The 16,575-nt window shown below is 42.7% G+C and overlaps 3 protein-coding genes across 4 annotated transcripts; 1 reads left to right on the plus strand and 2 right to left on the minus strand.

Annotated features, from left to right (window-relative positions):
* Positions 1 to 214: 214 nt before the first annotated feature.
* LOC102704766 (internal alternative NAD(P)H-ubiquinone oxidoreductase A1, mitochondrial-like) lies at positions 215 to 5,463 on the plus strand. Of its 2 annotated transcripts, none has more exons than XM_006646384.3 (8): positions 215 to 832; positions 1,758 to 1,974; positions 2,375 to 2,535; positions 2,614 to 2,679; positions 2,860 to 3,023; positions 3,497 to 3,611; positions 4,206 to 4,385; positions 4,467 to 5,461. In XM_006646384.3, the coding sequence occupies exons 1-8, from the start codon at positions 386 to 388 to the stop codon at positions 4,617 to 4,619; spliced, it is 1,503 nt and encodes a 500-aa protein (XP_006646447.2). In that variant the 5' UTR covers positions 215 to 385; the 3' UTR covers positions 4,620 to 5,461. The 2 variants fall into 2 exon arrangements, with proteins under 2 accessions (XP_006646447.2, XP_040375743.1); XM_040519809.1 differs by having other exon boundaries at positions 361 to 832; positions 3,563 to 3,611; positions 4,467 to 5,463.
* Positions 5,464 to 7,958: 2,495 nt separating this feature from the next.
* Positions 7,959 to 10,539, minus strand: LOC102716267. The gene has a single exon (XM_006644885.3). It carries the CDS (start codon positions 10,275 to 10,277, stop codon positions 8,598 to 8,600), a length of 1,680 nt encoding a protein of 559 aa, XP_006644948.1. The 5' UTR covers positions 10,278 to 10,539; the 3' UTR covers positions 7,959 to 8,597.
* Positions 10,540 to 11,145: 606 nt separating this feature from the next.
* On the minus strand, positions 11,146 to 16,108 carry LOC102705036 (zinc finger HIT domain-containing protein 3). Its single transcript, XM_006646385.2, has 9 exons — positions 16,024 to 16,108; positions 15,829 to 15,940; positions 14,476 to 14,507; positions 13,824 to 13,889; positions 13,346 to 13,414; positions 12,969 to 13,079; positions 12,118 to 12,206; positions 11,708 to 11,758; positions 11,146 to 11,576 (listed from the first exon to the last, which is right to left on the minus strand). Exons 2-9 carry the CDS (start codon positions 15,900 to 15,902, stop codon positions 11,547 to 11,549), a joined length of 522 nt encoding a protein of 173 aa, XP_006646448.1. The 5' UTR covers positions 15,903 to 15,940; positions 16,024 to 16,108; the 3' UTR covers positions 11,146 to 11,546.
* Positions 16,109 to 16,575: the final 467 nt, after the last annotated feature.

A 16,575-nucleotide genomic window follows, 5' to 3' on the forward strand; every position in this document is an offset into this window, starting at 1 on the left:
GGCCGAGAGGCGTGGCGCGGCACTGGATGTGGTTCGCGCCGCGTGGCGCGGCACGCGGGAAGACTCCGTGATTTCCTGCGATTTCTCCACCGTTTCGGGGCTCCCTGGCCTCCCGCCACCGCAAAAATTTCCACCGCGCACGCGACGACGAAACCGCCCCAGCCCCGGCTAGACCCCACGCGGAGCCGTCCAGATTCGATCCGACGGTGGAGGAGCCCCACGCCGTCCGGATCTCGGGCTCGCGGATCGGACGGGAGCCCAAGGTCGTCGGCTCACCCGCCACGCGGCGCGGGTCCCCCACCGAAGCGCCGCTCGTTTAACGAGGTCACTTCCCCGTTCCGCACCGCATCTCGTCCCGTCGTCGTCGTCTCGCGCCACGACCGCCATGGCGGCGTCCTCCTTGCTCCGCTCACTGTCCCGCCTCTCGCGCCGCGGCTGCGGGGGCGGCGCGTGGCCGACGAGCCCGTTCCGCCACCGCGGCCTCCTCCCGTACTCGCCGTTTTCCACCGCGGCGGCGGATGCGGTGGAGAGGGGCTTCGCGGGACTGGGGCCGACGGCCAAGGGGGAGAAAGCGCGGGTGGTGGTGCTGGGGACAGGGTGGGCGGGGGCGCGGCTCATGAAGGACCTCGACACGACCGGGTACGAGGTGGTCTGCGTCTCCCCGCGCAACCACATGGTGTTCACGCCGCTCCTCGCCTCCACCTGCGTCGGCACGCTCGAGTTCCGCTCCGTCGCCGAGCCGCTCGCGCGCATCCAGCCAGCCGTGTCCAAGTCCCCCGGCTCCTACTTCCTCCTCGCCCGCTGCACCGCCGTCGATCCCGACGCTCACACGGTGAGGCTCAATAGTTCTGGATTGCTGGATGTGTTGCCAAATGGCATTGATTTTACATATGTGTCCGCGCGGGCAATGCATGTTTCCGAGACTCTGGGAGGAATGATCAAAGTGCGACCCTTTCAGCTTCGCCTCATGCAGAATGAATACTTTTGACCTTTTGAGTAGGGGAGGGAATTGAATCTTTTGAGCTTTGGTACACAGAGTGAAAGGAGGAATCTTGGCTTTATTCATCCGCATCGTGATCCATCCCGCATGTTCTGCGTGTCTCTTAGTCTACACTAGTGATTGAGTAGTTGGTCCGTTGGTTTGCTGCCTTTTTAGTCACATCGAAGGAGAAGAAAGTTCAACAATTATGGAGAAAATGGCTAGAGGACGACTCTAAACTCACATATATTCACAAATTCATCTATTGTTCGTCAGATTCCATGTGTTACTCTGTTTATTGTTTACTACTCACTCTGTTTCATGTTAAAAGTCACTTTAGGTTTGTCCTAACTCCCAAGTCAAGCATCTTCAAGTTTGACCAAATTTATATAAAAATGTCATAATATCTACAACACCAAATTAGTTTCATTAAATTCACCATTAAATATTTTTTTATAGAATATTTATTCTATGTTGAAAATGTTGCTATATATTTTTATAAACTTGCTAAAACTTAAAGAGATTTAACTTAAAACAAACCCAAAGTAACTTACAATATGAAGCGGATTAGCGGAGGGAGTACTTAGTAGGACAAATGGCTTTTGTCCACCAAATAGGTCTGACGCCTCGTCAATTTTCACCCTCTAGTTGCATATTTAGGCTAGTTTCATTTAAACTATACAGATACACCTGGATGGCTAATACATGAATTTCGTATACCAATGTTTCCTTAGGAAGTTGTTCACCTCTTTATTATTCATCCTCCTTTGACTTTTAGATTGATTGCGAGACAGTTACTGAAGGTGAGAAAGATGCCTTGAAGCCTTGGAAATTTAAGGTTGCATATGATAAGCTGGTCTTTGCGTGTGGAGCTGAGGCCTCAACTTTTGGAATACGTGGTGTTACTGACCACGCAATATTTCTCCGGGAAGTTCACCATGCTCAAGAAATTCGCAGGAAGCTCCTTCTGAACCTGATGCTGTCTGATGTACCTGGTATGCCACAGTAACACAGAACAACTCAAATCAAGATGTGTGATGAAACTACTTTCCCGTATTACATATGTAACATTTCACATTGATAATAAGTGATAACACATTCACACTTCACTGGCACAAAGGAATCAGTAATTACTCATTACTTTCTTATTCTGTTTGTCTCTTGATGAAATTGTTTATATAATCCATGCTTAAATGGAAGCAACCACATTTATCTAGACTTTTAGTACTGTTCTAGTTTCTTTCTGTTTGAGCAGAATTTAGAACAAAACCTTTTATCTTTAGAACGGAATTATTTCATGTTAGGCGTATTTGGTTTTCACAAAATACCTTGTGTGCTGAAATTTTTCTGTATATCATTCTTGTACCAATTGGCCAATGCTATTTGTTAAAACAGGTATATCAGAGGAAGAAAAGCGCAGACTATTGCACTGTGTTGTTGTTGGGGGTGGTCCAACAGGGGTTGAATTTAGTGGTGAACTTAGTGATTTCATCATCAGAGATGTTAAACAGCGTTATTCGCATGTTAAAGATTATATACATGTTACCTTGATTGAGGTTAGAGCTGTTGGTCTCTCCCCCACTCTTGAAACTTTGAACACCCTTAACAACTGCTGTTTCGTTTTATAATTTCAGGCAAATGAGATATTGTCATCTTTTGATGTTCGCCTCAGGCAATATGCTACAAATCAACTAATTAAGGTTCGTAATATGTGTCTGCTATCTAATGTTACCAGGACTTTTGACCTTAAAAATATATGTAGATCTTATGGGAAAGCTGGAGTAATATTACTCTTGGAGTGATACTTGCCATATGTCATTCTTTCCCATATTACCTGGAATGTAAAATAAATAACTCGTCCTCATGTGATCATCTAACAGTCAGGTGTCAGGCTTGTGAGAGGAATTGTGAAGGATGTGCAATCCAACAAATTAATCCTTGACAATGGAGAGGAGGTTCCTTACGGTTTGCTGGTATGGTCTACTGGAGTTGGTGCTTCATCATTCGTTAAGTCGTTGCCATTTCCTAAGTCACCAGGTGGAAGGTATTGTAAATTGGCTTGACCATATGGAATTTGAATATTTGATTATATTACCTGTTCACCATCTGTACTTTGAGGAATAGGGTTGTATCTTGTATATGTAGTTCATGTGTGAATCAGACTGCATTCTTCTCCCCTTCTTATTAACCCAAATTTCCTCGTTTTTCATGCGCACGTTTCCTAAACTGCTAAATGGTGTATTTTTTGTGAAAATTTTCTATAGGAAAGTTGCTTTAAAAAATCATATTAATCTATTTTTCAATTTTTATAATTAATAATTAATTAATCATGTATTAATCTATTATTACGTTTTCCGGCCGGATAACTAACCCGACGCTGAACGCGGCCTCAGTTGTTTCACCATGCACCATAGGAAGCTTCTATAATATGTAGGATTTTGGTGTCCACCCAGCTACTGATGTAACATGTCTATTTATACCCTGGGGATCTTTAATAGATTGGTTGCCTGGTTGCAGGATTGGGGTGGATGAGTGGTTACGTGTTCCTTCTGTCCGTGATGTGTTTGCTATTGGTGATTGCAGTGGATTTCTTGAAAGCACGGGCAAGGATGTTCTCCCAGCTTTAGCTCAGGTGCTTCTCTGAACATCTCGTACAATTCAAGTCAATAGTAGATTATTTGGCAAAGTAATATTTGGGGCTTCCTTAATCTTTCGTGGAATACCAAGAGAATTGGCAAAGTAAGAACACATGCAAAACAAAAGGGCCTTACATTAGCATTAAACAGATTCTTGGCCATGACAAAATTTATCTCTTTTGTATTATACCTTCTGCTCTTTCAAGTAGATATATCCTCTCTTATGATTTCTGTAATTTTCATTAGTTTATTTTTTAGGAGAAATTTCAAAAACAGTGTCATCCATGATTTCGTTTAAAGAAAACCAAGTACTTATGCAGGTTTGAAGTAAATGAAATAATGCAGGGTGTGGGTATCAGGCCCAAGTTCATAAAATGCTTAAGAGTTAACCATGCTAAGTAATAACTTAAAAGGCTAATGTAGGTTTTAACCATAATAGGGGCAATTTCATATATCAACCGAAACAAATATCTTGCTTGAAACAATTCCCGATCCTTCCACTGCCTTGAATTATTGATACATGTTACAAAGAAATGGATGTCTTCAAGTATTATACATTCTATTGGACATGTACTCTGGAACTGGAACAGGTTGCAGAACGACAAGGCAAGTATCTAGCTCGCCTTCTTAACCATATCATGAAAGCTGGAGGAGGGCACGCGAACTGTGAGATCAACGTTGATCTAGGTCCTGCCTTTGTGTATAAGCATCTAGGGAGCATGGCGACTGTCGGAAGATACAAAGCTCTGGTCGATCTGAGGCAAAGCAAGGTTGGTTACTATTTCAGTCTGTAAAATTTTCCATCGTTCTAACTTCTCAGGAATCAACTGAAATTGCCCCTTCATTGTCAGGAGTCGAGAGGGATATCTCTTGCAGGATTTGTAAGCTGGTTTATCTGGCGCTCAGCTTACCTGACTCGTGTTATTAGCTGGAGGAACAGGCTCTATGTGGCTATCAACTGGCTGACCACACTGTTATTTGGCCGTGACATTAGCCGTATCTAGCCATCTAAGCTGCCTGTTTCTATAGAGATGTCTGAACGCTGAACAGTACAGTGCACGTTCCTTTGCCTTTTTTTTTGGGGGGGCCGGGGGGGGGGGGGGGGGTGAGCCAAGTGTAAGTTCCACAGGTTTTCTTTTACTTAAATAACACTCAAAATGAACGAAGGGACTTCGAACTTTTACATACCGGTTGATATCACTATTTGGAGGAGTGTAAGAAACATGGAAGTTCGTGCGACTTACTATCAAATATTCACAAACATCGTCATCTTTTAGGGCTCCTTTGGGGCATGGCTTTGTTCAATTCTATAGGAAAACAAAGCCACAAACAGATTGCACAGAGTAGCTGTTTGGATTCTTCATAGGAAATGCAAAGGAAATTTAAGGCTTGTTGATTATTGGAACTTTCAACGGAATTGTAAACATGAGGTTAGGCTTAGACCTCATGGTAGAATTCCTTCAAAATGTGAAGCAAATTTTCCTGTCCTTGAGATTCATCAATCCTACCATCCAAAGGCTCTAGAAGGTCCTTTTTTTCCCCTTCCCCAATGGATTCAATTCCTCTACATTTCACATAAAATCCCTCTAATCAAAATTCCAAGGGAGCCCTGACTTTGAATGAAGATAAATGAAGGGAAACAATGGAGGATTTGGGATTCCTTAGGATTGGCTACTGTGCATGCATTAGTTTGAAAGATTTGCTCTCTTGAATATCATAGAACACTATTCACTCCCCCTCTAGAAATCATCTTGACGACGGACAAGGAAGTGATCTTAAAAAAATCCTGCTATTATGTGATCAGAATTGGTAGGATTGTCTAAAACCAAATGAGATTGCTGGTATTTACTTCTTGTATTCTTTAATTACTGTGTTTCATGTGTTCTCTAATTCTGTGTTTCATCTGTTCTCTAATTCGTGTGTATTTTTTATTCCCGTGCCTTTCCCACCCGCGATTTGAGTTTTTACGCACAACTGACCCAGATGTACATGAAATAGTGGCGAAAGGGATCATGGTGTTTCTGTGAAGATCGTAAATGGTATGTTTCATATAATTTATAAAATCCCCTATAAACAAAGTTATATTTTGAAGTAGTAAAATATCAAAAACAAAAGCCAACCACAATTTGACGTATGATTACTCAATCATCATAGTTAAACTTCAAAATTATACAGTACCGGGGACACATCTACACATACAGAACAGCTTGAAAATCAACACTGGTTTACATTCTCTATGAAATTTATTAGGTTATACACATGTATAACTATAGTACCACCTATAACTTCTCTTAGGTTATAATGTTATATCCTATATTATCCATTAACAACTGTTGCACACATGAATGTGCAGTTTCTTAAGGATGGAACAAGATGAAATGAAGGGAGCATTCGAACAAATGTATGTGTCCCAATGGAGCACTTCATATGACCCAGATAAGCATATGTAGTTTCAAGAACACTGAGAATACAGCAAAGCCCTACTCTCATCGCAGTAGTGAGAATAAGACGCTGCAGTTGGTTTAGCAGTCAAACAGGAGCTGATGCATGTCCCATTCAGCAAAGCAAGCACTGTTTATTAAAGTCTTGTGAGGTGACGAAACATGCATCATTAAAATGCATCCATAAAATGGGCTTGCTGAAGCAGATAATCATCATAGCGGTCATAAGCCTCGTTCGCACTGGCAAGATAAAAATCTTCCGAAGTTCCAAATCAATTGCTTCATTGTTGAGTTCTGGTGACATCTAAGTGTTATTGACCAAGTAGATCTTAGCTGCAGCTTGCAGTAGCACCTTCCATTTCGGGCCGGGCGTAGACAAGAAGCTCGACAGTTTTGCTTAGAGATGTCACTTCCTCAGTTCCTCGTCTGTGTGTTTGGCCTCGATGTGTTTTGGGTGAAAGATAGCAAATCCCTGGCATCAATAGTGAGCTCACCGAGCAACAATGTCAGATGTTTCTACAGTGCTGACAAGATAATTTTGATAGGCAGTAAAATATCATCAGCCAGCATGCTGAGCCTATCTCCATCCTCAGCTTCCTATAATGAAACATATCATCCGTTTATATAGTTTTGAATGGATTAACAGGCACATTTCCCGAGCTTCTGAACAGTGTGATTTTTGGTAAAACAAACTTTCTATATATGAATTTCTTGAACACAGTTTTAAATCCATTTATTTCAACTTTGTAATATTTAATTTATTTGTTTGCACCTCCAATAATCATCACAAATCATTTATCTATTTAGCCATTCAGCACAAAAAACGAAGTAACAATGTTGAAATGAACTTTGCTGGGTTCTCTAATATGTTTGGCGGATTCTTTGAACAATATACATGGTATTCTTTGTGTTTTTTAATAGAACAGACTCAATGCATTCTCATTTTACATCTTGTGGAGATTCTGCAGAAAGATAGCATAGGACAAAGACTCTTGGTGATCAACAGGTGATAGTAAGATTGATATAGCAAAGCATATGCAATACTACAAAAGAAAAGTTTAAAATACTCACAGGACTGCAGTGTCTATAACTCCATGAAAAATTTGAGAGGTGCCAGCCCCACTGAAGTTATTGAGGTAACTCTGCAAGCTGAAAACTCAATTAATTAGTTTAAGTAGATATACGGGTGAGCCTTTACAATATATCTGTAATTATGTTGAAAACTCAATACAAAGTGTTATTCCCTTCCCTCCCCAGCACCAGACAAACCCTTCCTAGTCTGTTCTTGCTTCTTCCTGTCAGGGGGGATACCACATGCCAATCTACTAACCATGCCAGTCACAGATGCAGAAAATCACCTGTTACCCTTCAGTAGAGGTAGCATACAGATCTGGAAAACCGACCAGACCTGTGTTAGTGAGGACTGATCGGGAGGGAGCTTTGTTTTTCTTTTGGGTCCAAAATGGAATCCACTTGCAATCAGCTGGACGCAAAAAATCTCTTCAAATTCCATTCTTACAAGTTTCACATGTAATAAATGTTGTATGATCTTTAAATAGAAAGGACCAACGGCACACATGGTACATATAACCCACATGTCATATACAGTTCAATGCTGTTAACTTCACTGTTAGTACTACAAACTAAGCAATTTTATTCCAATTAGTAAACCCTTTGTATGTACATGGTCAGTACTTAAATGTTTGCCCTTTCTATGTTAATCTGTTCTCCTATGTGGTTCCAAAAGGAGTGATCCCATCCCCGCATAGCTCCATAGCAGTGTGATATTCCTTTTTAAAAGTTTAAACCAATTAAGTAATGAGAGAATCAGCCTCCGCCCCAACACCCCCCCCCCCACACACACACACCCACCCACCCACACCCGTGCACGAAAAAAAAAACAATTAGCACAGTTACACTGACCTATGCTCAATGAAACAGCTTCCATGCATCAAGAAATTCCGAACGATAACAAAGTTTAGCTTATCTACTGAACAATCAGCAAGTAAGAAAATATGCTGGTTAAGTAGTTCCATTAGAGGGTAAATGTGCAGTAAAGCTCAGACTATGAACCTTCTCTGAAGCAACAAAGACAACCATGTCCACAGGTCCATTCTCTGGGTGTTCTATACACTAAACTATACATGACCTGTTAGTTTTTGTGTCCGAAGGAGTTTCTTAGGATCACAAATAAAAACAAAATGGCTATGCCTATATTACTTGATGGTAACAAGAATACCAGAGTACTGTTGTGTTGGATGCACATGTCAGCATCCAATTTATTATTCTGGAAATAATGTGAACTCGAACCTTTATGTTTCCAACGCAAAAATGGCTTGATAAATAACTTTCCTTAAATTAAACAGGTAGAGACTACATAGGAACTAAACAGAAGAACATTTCAGTGCAAACTAAACAAGAAAAGGAAGAAAATTGTTACACTACAACACAGCAGACATCACCCGAAGAAATGAAATGCAATAATTGAAAATCAGCGAGCATGACGCCCAGAGTTTAGATTAACACCGCAACACAAAATGTTCAGTTTATCCTTCGCCTCTTGTTACGTTGGAGGCCCCCACCATCGGCATCCAAAGAACCCAAGGCACTGCTCCTCCCTCTCCTCCTCAGGGATCTTGACGACCCTACATTACTAGGTTCTCCTGCACTCTCGGAGATACCAGCATCCCCTTGTATAACTGCAGCGGTGCTTGAGTTAGATGCTTGATCTGCAGAAGGTGCTGCAACAACATGGGTTCTGTCAAATGTTGAATTCGGATTTGGAGGATTAGATGATGACGCTGATGCTCCGTATTGGCTTGACCCAGTTATCCTTCTGAAATCACTCATGGCAGTTGCAAATCTTTCTGTGTCTTCATACCCAAGAAGGGTAAGTCCACGCAACCAATCAATACCATCTGGTAATAATGAGCTTGGACCATTTCTGGATGGATCCGGTGCATTGTTTCTGACCAAACCACTATCAAGGGCAGTGGAACCACCATCAGGAGAGTTAGGGTTGTCTGCTTCTCTCAGCAACCGTCTTGCTCTCATCCGTGAAGCCAATCTACTTAAGCGACTAGTGTGCTGAGCATGAGCAGTGTCAACTATTTCCTGCACGGCTGATTCAGGCGGGGCTTCAAACCTACTTGCAGTATTCATAATCTGTTGGTCTAGAAGCCGCCTCCATGATGACAGTAATCCATGTGCCTCACCAAGCCTTCTTGAGATTGGTCGCAAATGGTGAAACTGCTGCCTGAAGCTTTCAAGCCGATTTCCATGTGGTCTTGGTGGGATATTAGGACCAGGTTGTTTCCCATCTTCCACAGCCTTCTCGGCATCCAAAGATGAATTCCCTCTCCCGTAGATAGGAGTAATATTCGCCTCAGTCACCTCGCCTTTGCAGACAGGGCATTCCTTGTGGTTGGAGTAAACATTGAGCCATTGGTACAAGCAAGGCCAGCAAAATAGATGGCCACAAGAGGTGACTACCGGATCGCTGGCCATATCAAAGCATATATTACACTCAAATGTGGCAGCACTCCTGCCCTGCTCCTCCGACTCCTCGGAGGCACCTACTTCTGTGCCACCGGCAGCTACTTTGTTGTGTTCAACAGTATCATTCGTCACCTCGTGCTGAGGCACCGGGACTGCTATATCACGCCCAGCTGGGTAAGCTTCAGAACTAAGGGGCGGAAGGTCCGACCTAAACCGCCTCGCACGGAGCCATCGGTTTCCAGTCTGCTCGAGAAGCCGCCAGTAACGGGTTGCGGTGTCAGGCAAAAAAGAGGACGACGCCGTCGACGAAGACGGCCGGTCATCCCAACCTAGCAGTTCGCTGGCCCGCACCAGTGGCGGTGGGGGCGGGAGGCCAAACTCGAGGTCGTCCGGGAGCTCCGAGATCACCGGCGCCGGAGGCGGCACGTACGGTAGGTGCGCCTCGGAAGCAGGTGGGTCCTCGGGGTTGTACAGGGAAAAAACCTCCGGCGGCGGAGGGGAAAGGTCGGCATGAGAGGGAGAGTACGGGGGATGCGAAAGCTCGGGCGGTGGCGCCGGCGCGTCAACGGAGGCTGCGGAGGAGGACGGCGAGGAGGGCATCGGGGTGCTGAGGGCGAGGTCGGAGCCCAGGTCGGAGCGGCGCGGGCGCGGGGCGCGTGGGAGGCCAAGGTAGAGGTTCAGATCCATCCTCCTGCTACTCCCCGCGGCCTCATCGGCGTCCATCCGACGGCGAGCCGACCCAGAACACGCCCCAGCTTACACAACCGGACAGCACCAGGTCGTCGGCTCCCCACCTCACACCAGCATGGAGCCCCAAGAGGCAAAAGTGCAAAACCCTAGCTAGAGGAGGGTGCACAGCGCGGGAGAGCTGCGTTGGTGGTTAGTTGAGCGGTCGCACATCCCCGCCGGTGCTCCTGCCGGCAGGTTGGCAAGCGGCGGCGCGGGGAAGGGGAGGCGGAGGCGGGGAGAGGGGAGGGGACGGAGAGAGTAGTAAAGTGGTGCCAAAAAGAGGTGCTTTTTTAATTGGGTTTGGTTATCGCAGTGGAAAACAGGTTGCACAGCTTTGCAAGTTGCAACGTGCCAACGTCAGGTGAACCCGGGTTAATTTAGGATTTAGAAAGTCATTAACGGCAATCCTTTCGTCATTAACCGCAAATATTTTCACCTATGTACTTTCGGTGCCCGTTTGCCCTCCCCCCAGATTTGATTTTTCTAAAATTAGGGTTCAAGTTCGATTATTGGATATCCTGATCTATTAGACTCGTATCATCCTACTAATCAATTACCATTCACTCAGATAATCATACATATCGTGCGTGCGTACTCACGAGTGTTAACGTAATCAACATGCCAACAAATCATCAAGTTTTTTACCAGCATGCTAAAAGAAACAAATGAAGTGGACCCAGTTGCAGTGGCACATGTGACGTTGCCTTTCAGCAGTCAACCCATACAATTTTTACAGCAACAAAAGCTGGAGAGGAAACAGTCCATGTGCTGAACTGCTAAACGCCTTTAAATCGAAGGCCACACGCCAACGAGTTCGCTGTCTAATGATAACCACATGCAGATGGAAGCAAACCGTAGCGTGAAACAAAACAATTTCACGCTTAGCACGATGATGACTTACAATTTACGACCAACTGTCCCGTCGCCGATGCAAAGCTTTGCGAAGATAAACCATACAGAAGAATTTTATGGTCGCGGGAGAACATCAGGTTCTGCTTTTTTTAAAAAAAATGCAGCAGTTCTGCTTTGTTGGTTGAGCCAGAAATGCCATGGTAAAGTGCTACTACCACCACAGAAGAAATATCTTGGACGACAAAACTTTCTCACGCTAGCCAAAGAAGATGCGACGCCATCACGGGTGTAGGCTAATTGAACATCTCATCGTGGTAGGAAAACAGCATCCGAGGTTAGTTGCTCTACACGCTGTCATTTGCCCTGATGCGTGCACTCTTCTGCTGAATAGTTCCACCGGGAAGGTAGTGTTCATTGTTGTGGACTAACAATGTCAAGAATCTGCAAGCAGAGTAAACAAAAACGTGGGGGTGTCTTATTTATTAACTTACAGAGTTAACGAGGAATATCTGGTGGATGGAAGACCAAATGCCAGGGCAAAAACAAGCCAGACGAGAGCATGAAAGAGAAACCTTATTGGTGAACTGTTGGAAAGCGTGTCCTTCCATCAATTTCTCTAATTCCTGAGGATGATATAATGAAGGAGTGGGCATCAGAAAATAAAGGTGGTATAGGGGGCATAAGAATGTAAGTGAGCAAGTTATTTTCGTATCAGTATTAAGTATATTATAGTAAAAGGAATTACTTAAAATCGAACGTGCCCATTTAGAGCTTCGCAACTACTGATAGGGAAATGAAACCATGATGGAGGAATAAGAAACAGAAGTGTGTACTATCATAGTGAAATTGCTCAAATACTGCAATGCCCTCAATAGGCATTGGCATACTGCGCAAATGTGCATGCTGAGCCAGACGGAAGTATAATCCAAACATAGTTAACATATTAAATAAACTTGAAGTTATCACAAGAGCAAGGAATTACCTTTTCTGGTTCTGTAGAGCCATCAATTTTAAGTAGCATTTGCTGAAGCTTAGAATCTTTAAGAGCATCTCGGATCTCATTAGATTCCACTAGCATGGATACAAAAATCAAGCAATGAGTTAATTGATGATGCTTATGAGACAAGACAAGCAATATTATCATGATTAATTACATAAGGAAGAAATGAAACTTTTGACATTTGTACAGGGAGGGATGTGGAACCAATATACAAAATTAACTATTATGAAGCTGAAATTTGGCCTAGTACCATCCTTATTAAATGTGCCTGCCAGTATTTCTGGGTAGAGTTAAATGACATTCAGGATAGGTTTATGCTCAGTTACTCTTTTTCCTGTTCTGAGACGAAGAAATCAGCATATTGTGGGCTTGGAAAAAAGAGGATCAATAGGAAGATCACCCTCGGGTCACTGGCTTCTCTGGAAGATCGAGGTTCTGATCAGCTTTGGTGGACAAGTCCTACACCTAAGGTATTTGATCCCATAATGCCGGTCCATAACACAGCATCAGTAACACAGAAACATGTCTTTCAGAGCACCTTCAAAGTATCATATACTCCTAAACTGAAGGATTTTGGGGAGTAAGTTCAGACAAATGAAATCGATATTGATATTCTTGAGTTGAATGAGGACAGAAATGGAGACATGTAGAATTTTTTTCAGTGTCAAATAAGGCCAGAAATCAAGTTAAAAGGCAAAAGGACTCCTTTTAATATAAATAAGGTAAACTGTCAAGAACTAATGCAAATGTAAAAGAATTAGAAGGCCATGATAAACTATCCAGTTCTTTTACAAATAATCAACAGCCTGCTGAGAGTATAACATAGGTGATACCTAAAGATCTTAGTCTATTCTTGTCGACAATCCAACTGGGATCCTCAACTTCAAGAGCTTTTGTAGAGCACAGTATTTTTGGAGATTGTGCAGGGCAAGTTGTGTCTGGTACTGCAGACAAACAATTGAGGTTAACATAGATTCACAATGAATAAAAATGTAGCACTTATAAGAGAAACTAATTTAAATTATTTTGATAAGAAAGCATATTGTTGCATTGTTTACAACTGAAGGTTGTCGTGAGTGGTGAATCAAACAGTTATTTATAGTATGTATATTATCCTGGTCTATAAAGTTTTAGTTCAATCAGCATTCAGTGGAAACCAAATGGAATAAATGGAGAGTTAACAACAGAGATAAGCGCGCTGCATTTTTACATAAACATGGGACTTGATCCTTGTCATTAGAACAATTTGCTCCTTCTTCCAGTGACCCAGAGCTCCTTGCTGAAAACAATAGAAAGCACAACTGTAAATTCCAGTAGATTATGTTAGAAAAATGATGGTGGGACAGAACATTTGTGCCACGCATGATTCCTGTGTATAATGGTACACAGATCTCCTGTGTATTCGAGGAAAAAAGGACTGAATTTGACAAATTTAATGCATGGATATACAATAAGATAATTCAGGCCCTTATATAGGGGCAAGTGGATGCTCTGTAGGAGACATACGCAGCCAAATGTTCTTTTACAATGTACTAATGTATTTTTATGTAGGACCGTCAATCATAATTGTCATGGTTTTCACCTCAATTTCCATATATAAGAACTATATAGCGGTTGCAAACAACAGTATTGAGTCACCAAATTTAACAACAATCCCAATATTTGTCTTCAAAAGGTAGAGCACTTACGAATTTCCCCCTGAAGAGTTGACTTGCTAACTTCTTCCGGAGGTACCGTCTTCAGACAAAATTTATCTGTCCGCAAAATGATATTTAGCAGAAATACTGGCTATCAAGACAATGAAGATATTCCTCTGAAAAGGGGACACGAAGATGTTTGGTGCCATTTTTGTTTGCATAAAGGCAGTGCATAAATGATTGTTATAATTTGTGCTGTATCTAGTACTAGTACTGTTCAGCCTTTTCCTAATCACAAACCGAGTATAATAGACATTCGACAAGTCCTAACAAAACAAGCAATCGAATTGCCAAAAAAATTCAAAACAAAAGGTGCCCTCACAAACTTGGATTGTGATGAGCAGTTTATTACTAGCTGTATCACTTAGCATTATGCAAAGTGATTCCAAACTCTTAATAGATATTTCTTTATAACTTATGATTTATTGAGCTATATTTAAAAGTGCCAGGCAACAAAGGAACAATAACCAACTTCGATAAGAAAGAGAGATAAAGCAGTACAGGGAAACAACAACAGAGTTGTTGGTTCAAATACACAGCTAAGAAGCAACAGAGAGAACAGGACAGTTGTGATACTTGAGCTACTTTCAGATCACAGCACTAGAGTTATATTTAGAAATTACCAAAGGATAGCATTGAGTACCTTTGTGATTTTTAAAACATGCCACCGAGCAGCTGCAAGGGATAATGCGACGGTATGTAAGACCCAACTGCATTTTATAATACATAAAAAAGAGGCAGAAAAATTGAAGATCATGCTCTTAATTATTCCACAATATGGCATTTGCTCCTTTGCCGCACATGTGTGTAACTGTGTATGACATGTGGCAAATGAGCAAACACCTCTCAACTATAGGGCAAAAGAGCAATTTCACTGAACAAATCTACAGGACACAGAAGATGTTCAACCATGATGGCATCGCTGAACAGGTAAGCGCTAGTTCAGTAGTTCATTTAGCTTCAGGGAATCTTGAGAAACAGTTTCTATATACTATATACTATACTCTTCTAGAAGAAGGCAATGGTGGTGGCACCATGGCAGTGAATCTGCCACCCTACCAACTCTTTTTTTTTACTAAGTACTCTTTGATGTACTTTCGTATTAAAAATGTTTCTTCTAAATACAAGTTTATTTATTATACAAAGATATCTACAAGGATGTGTTGTTCTAAAACCCTCTCAATTAATTCATATTTATCTGTATTAAACTATGGGTATTTAGGTAGGCCACGTTTGGCAGGTGTGTATGTAACCCGGCGCGGAAAATGTTGTAATAGATTAGTATATGATTAATGAATTATTAGTTATAAAAAAAAATTAAAAAACAGATTAATATGATATAGAAAAGTTTTGCAAAACACACACCGTTTAGTAGTTAGGGTGCTTACGGAAAACGAGGAAATTTGGGTTAGGAAACTTAGAGAAAGAATGGGGCCATAGTAGAGAATTAAATTTGGCTATCCTAAGTTTATGTCCTTGAAACAATTGTGCAAGAGAAAATCTCTAGCTAATACCGAATCAAAGCTGAATAATAATTTGATAAAGCTTATCACTAAAAATCAACACTGACAACAGATATCAAGAGAGGTTTGCATAGCTTGTTTGGCATTTTGCTTGTACACCACCACTCCAGCATCAAGCTACCGAGTCAGACCCAAATATATCAGATAATTTCATATAATTCTACCTCACCAGGATCACATTTTAAAAGAAGGTCTAACGCTTCCAAACATGAATCATCAATCTACTCTATTGACCCTAGCAAATCAGTACTCTTTTCTTCAAGCGGTAAGGTAATCCAGTAGGACATTGCCCTAAACCATGATTGCATCATCTATGCTAGCTATTAGGCCATTACTGAGCACCATGATCGAAGCGATATTCCCAAAATTAAGGATAGTGGTATGCGACACAATGGAAGCTATCCTCCGCAACAACACAAGTACACGACACTCATACCAGCAGAAAGGTATAGATATCCGATGGTTGGGCTTACTATGGCGTGCGGCAAGCGGGGCACTTGTACTTGGACGGCGCCTCCTTGCACACGTCGCAGCTCCCACCAGCCATCTCCAGCCACCTCCCCTAGGAGCTCCTCCAGGCGCGACCTGCACTCCAGACCCGTCTAAGGTGCCCTGTTTCTGCTGCGGGAGCGGCGCGAGGAGAGGAAGAGGGGAGGGGACGCGCTGACCTTTCAGGTCTTTTTTCAGCTCGTGCGGCTAGGCTCGGCGGCGAGCGGCGGAAGGGCGGCGGCAGGAAAAGGGGGTGCGTGCGAGTGGTGGAATGGGAGCGGCGGTGTGGAGCTCCGCTGCAGCTGGGCCAGTGTATGGTGGGCCGTTCCAACCCACGTTGGGCGGTGTCTGTTGCTGAATGGGCCAGGCTCTCCAACTGGCTCGGCCCGTCCAGCAGTGGGATTCGTAGAAAATCCAATATGATTCCCTCACATATAAGTTGGTTCTAGTCTGGATCCCTCACCCGTAAAACCCGTTATGTCAACCCCTCCAACTAATAAAACCGTTAAAAAGACTCCCTCGACTATTTTAAGGACAGATTTTGGTACTATAGCATCCAATCTTGTAGCCCAATCATCATAGAAATTTTTTAAGAAAATGATAGACCCCACATGACATCCCTTATCCCTCATTCTCTTTTCTCTAGCCCTTGAAAAGAAAATAGTATTCACGGCGGCGGTATGGGCGGGAGGAGAAGCTCAAGAGAGCCGAGCAGTGGCTTATTTTTCCCG

The sequence above is a fragment of the Oryza brachyantha genome, chromosome 1 (genome assembly GCF_000231095.2).
Source record: "Oryza brachyantha chromosome 1, ObraRS2, whole genome shotgun sequence".
NCBI classification, from domain to species: Eukaryota; Viridiplantae; Streptophyta; class Magnoliopsida; order Poales; family Poaceae; genus Oryza; species Oryza brachyantha.

Bases quoted from the DNA above. Each gene is read 5' to 3' on its own strand.
- LOC102704766 (XM_006646384.3), top strand. From the start codon at position 386: ATGGCGGCGTCCTCCTTGCTCCGCTCACTGTCCCGCCTCTCGCGCCGC. The intron at 2,680-2,859 runs GTTCGTAATATG...ATCATCTAACAG, and splicing joins CTACAAATCAACTAATTAAG to TCAGGTGTCAGGCTTGTGAG. The intron at 3,612-4,205 runs GTGCTTCTCTGA...GAACTGGAACAG, and splicing joins TTCTCCCAGCTTTAGCTCAG to GTTGCAGAACGACAAGGCAA.
- LOC102705036 (XM_006646385.2), bottom strand. From the start codon at position 15,902: ATGGCTGGTGGGAGCTGCGACGTGTGCAAGGAGGCGCCGTCCAAGTAC. The intron at 13,890-14,475 runs GTACTCAATGCT...TTTTGCGGACAG, and splicing joins ATGTTTTAAAAATCACAAAG to ATAAATTTTGTCTGAAGACG. The intron at 11,759-12,117 runs GTAATTCCTTGC...TATCATCCTCAG, and splicing joins GCTCTACAGAACCAGAAAAG to GAATTAGAGAAATTGATGGA.
- LOC102716267 (XM_006644885.3), bottom strand. From the start codon at position 10,277: ATGGACGCCGATGAGGCCGCGGGGAGTAGCAGGAGGATGGATCTGAAC.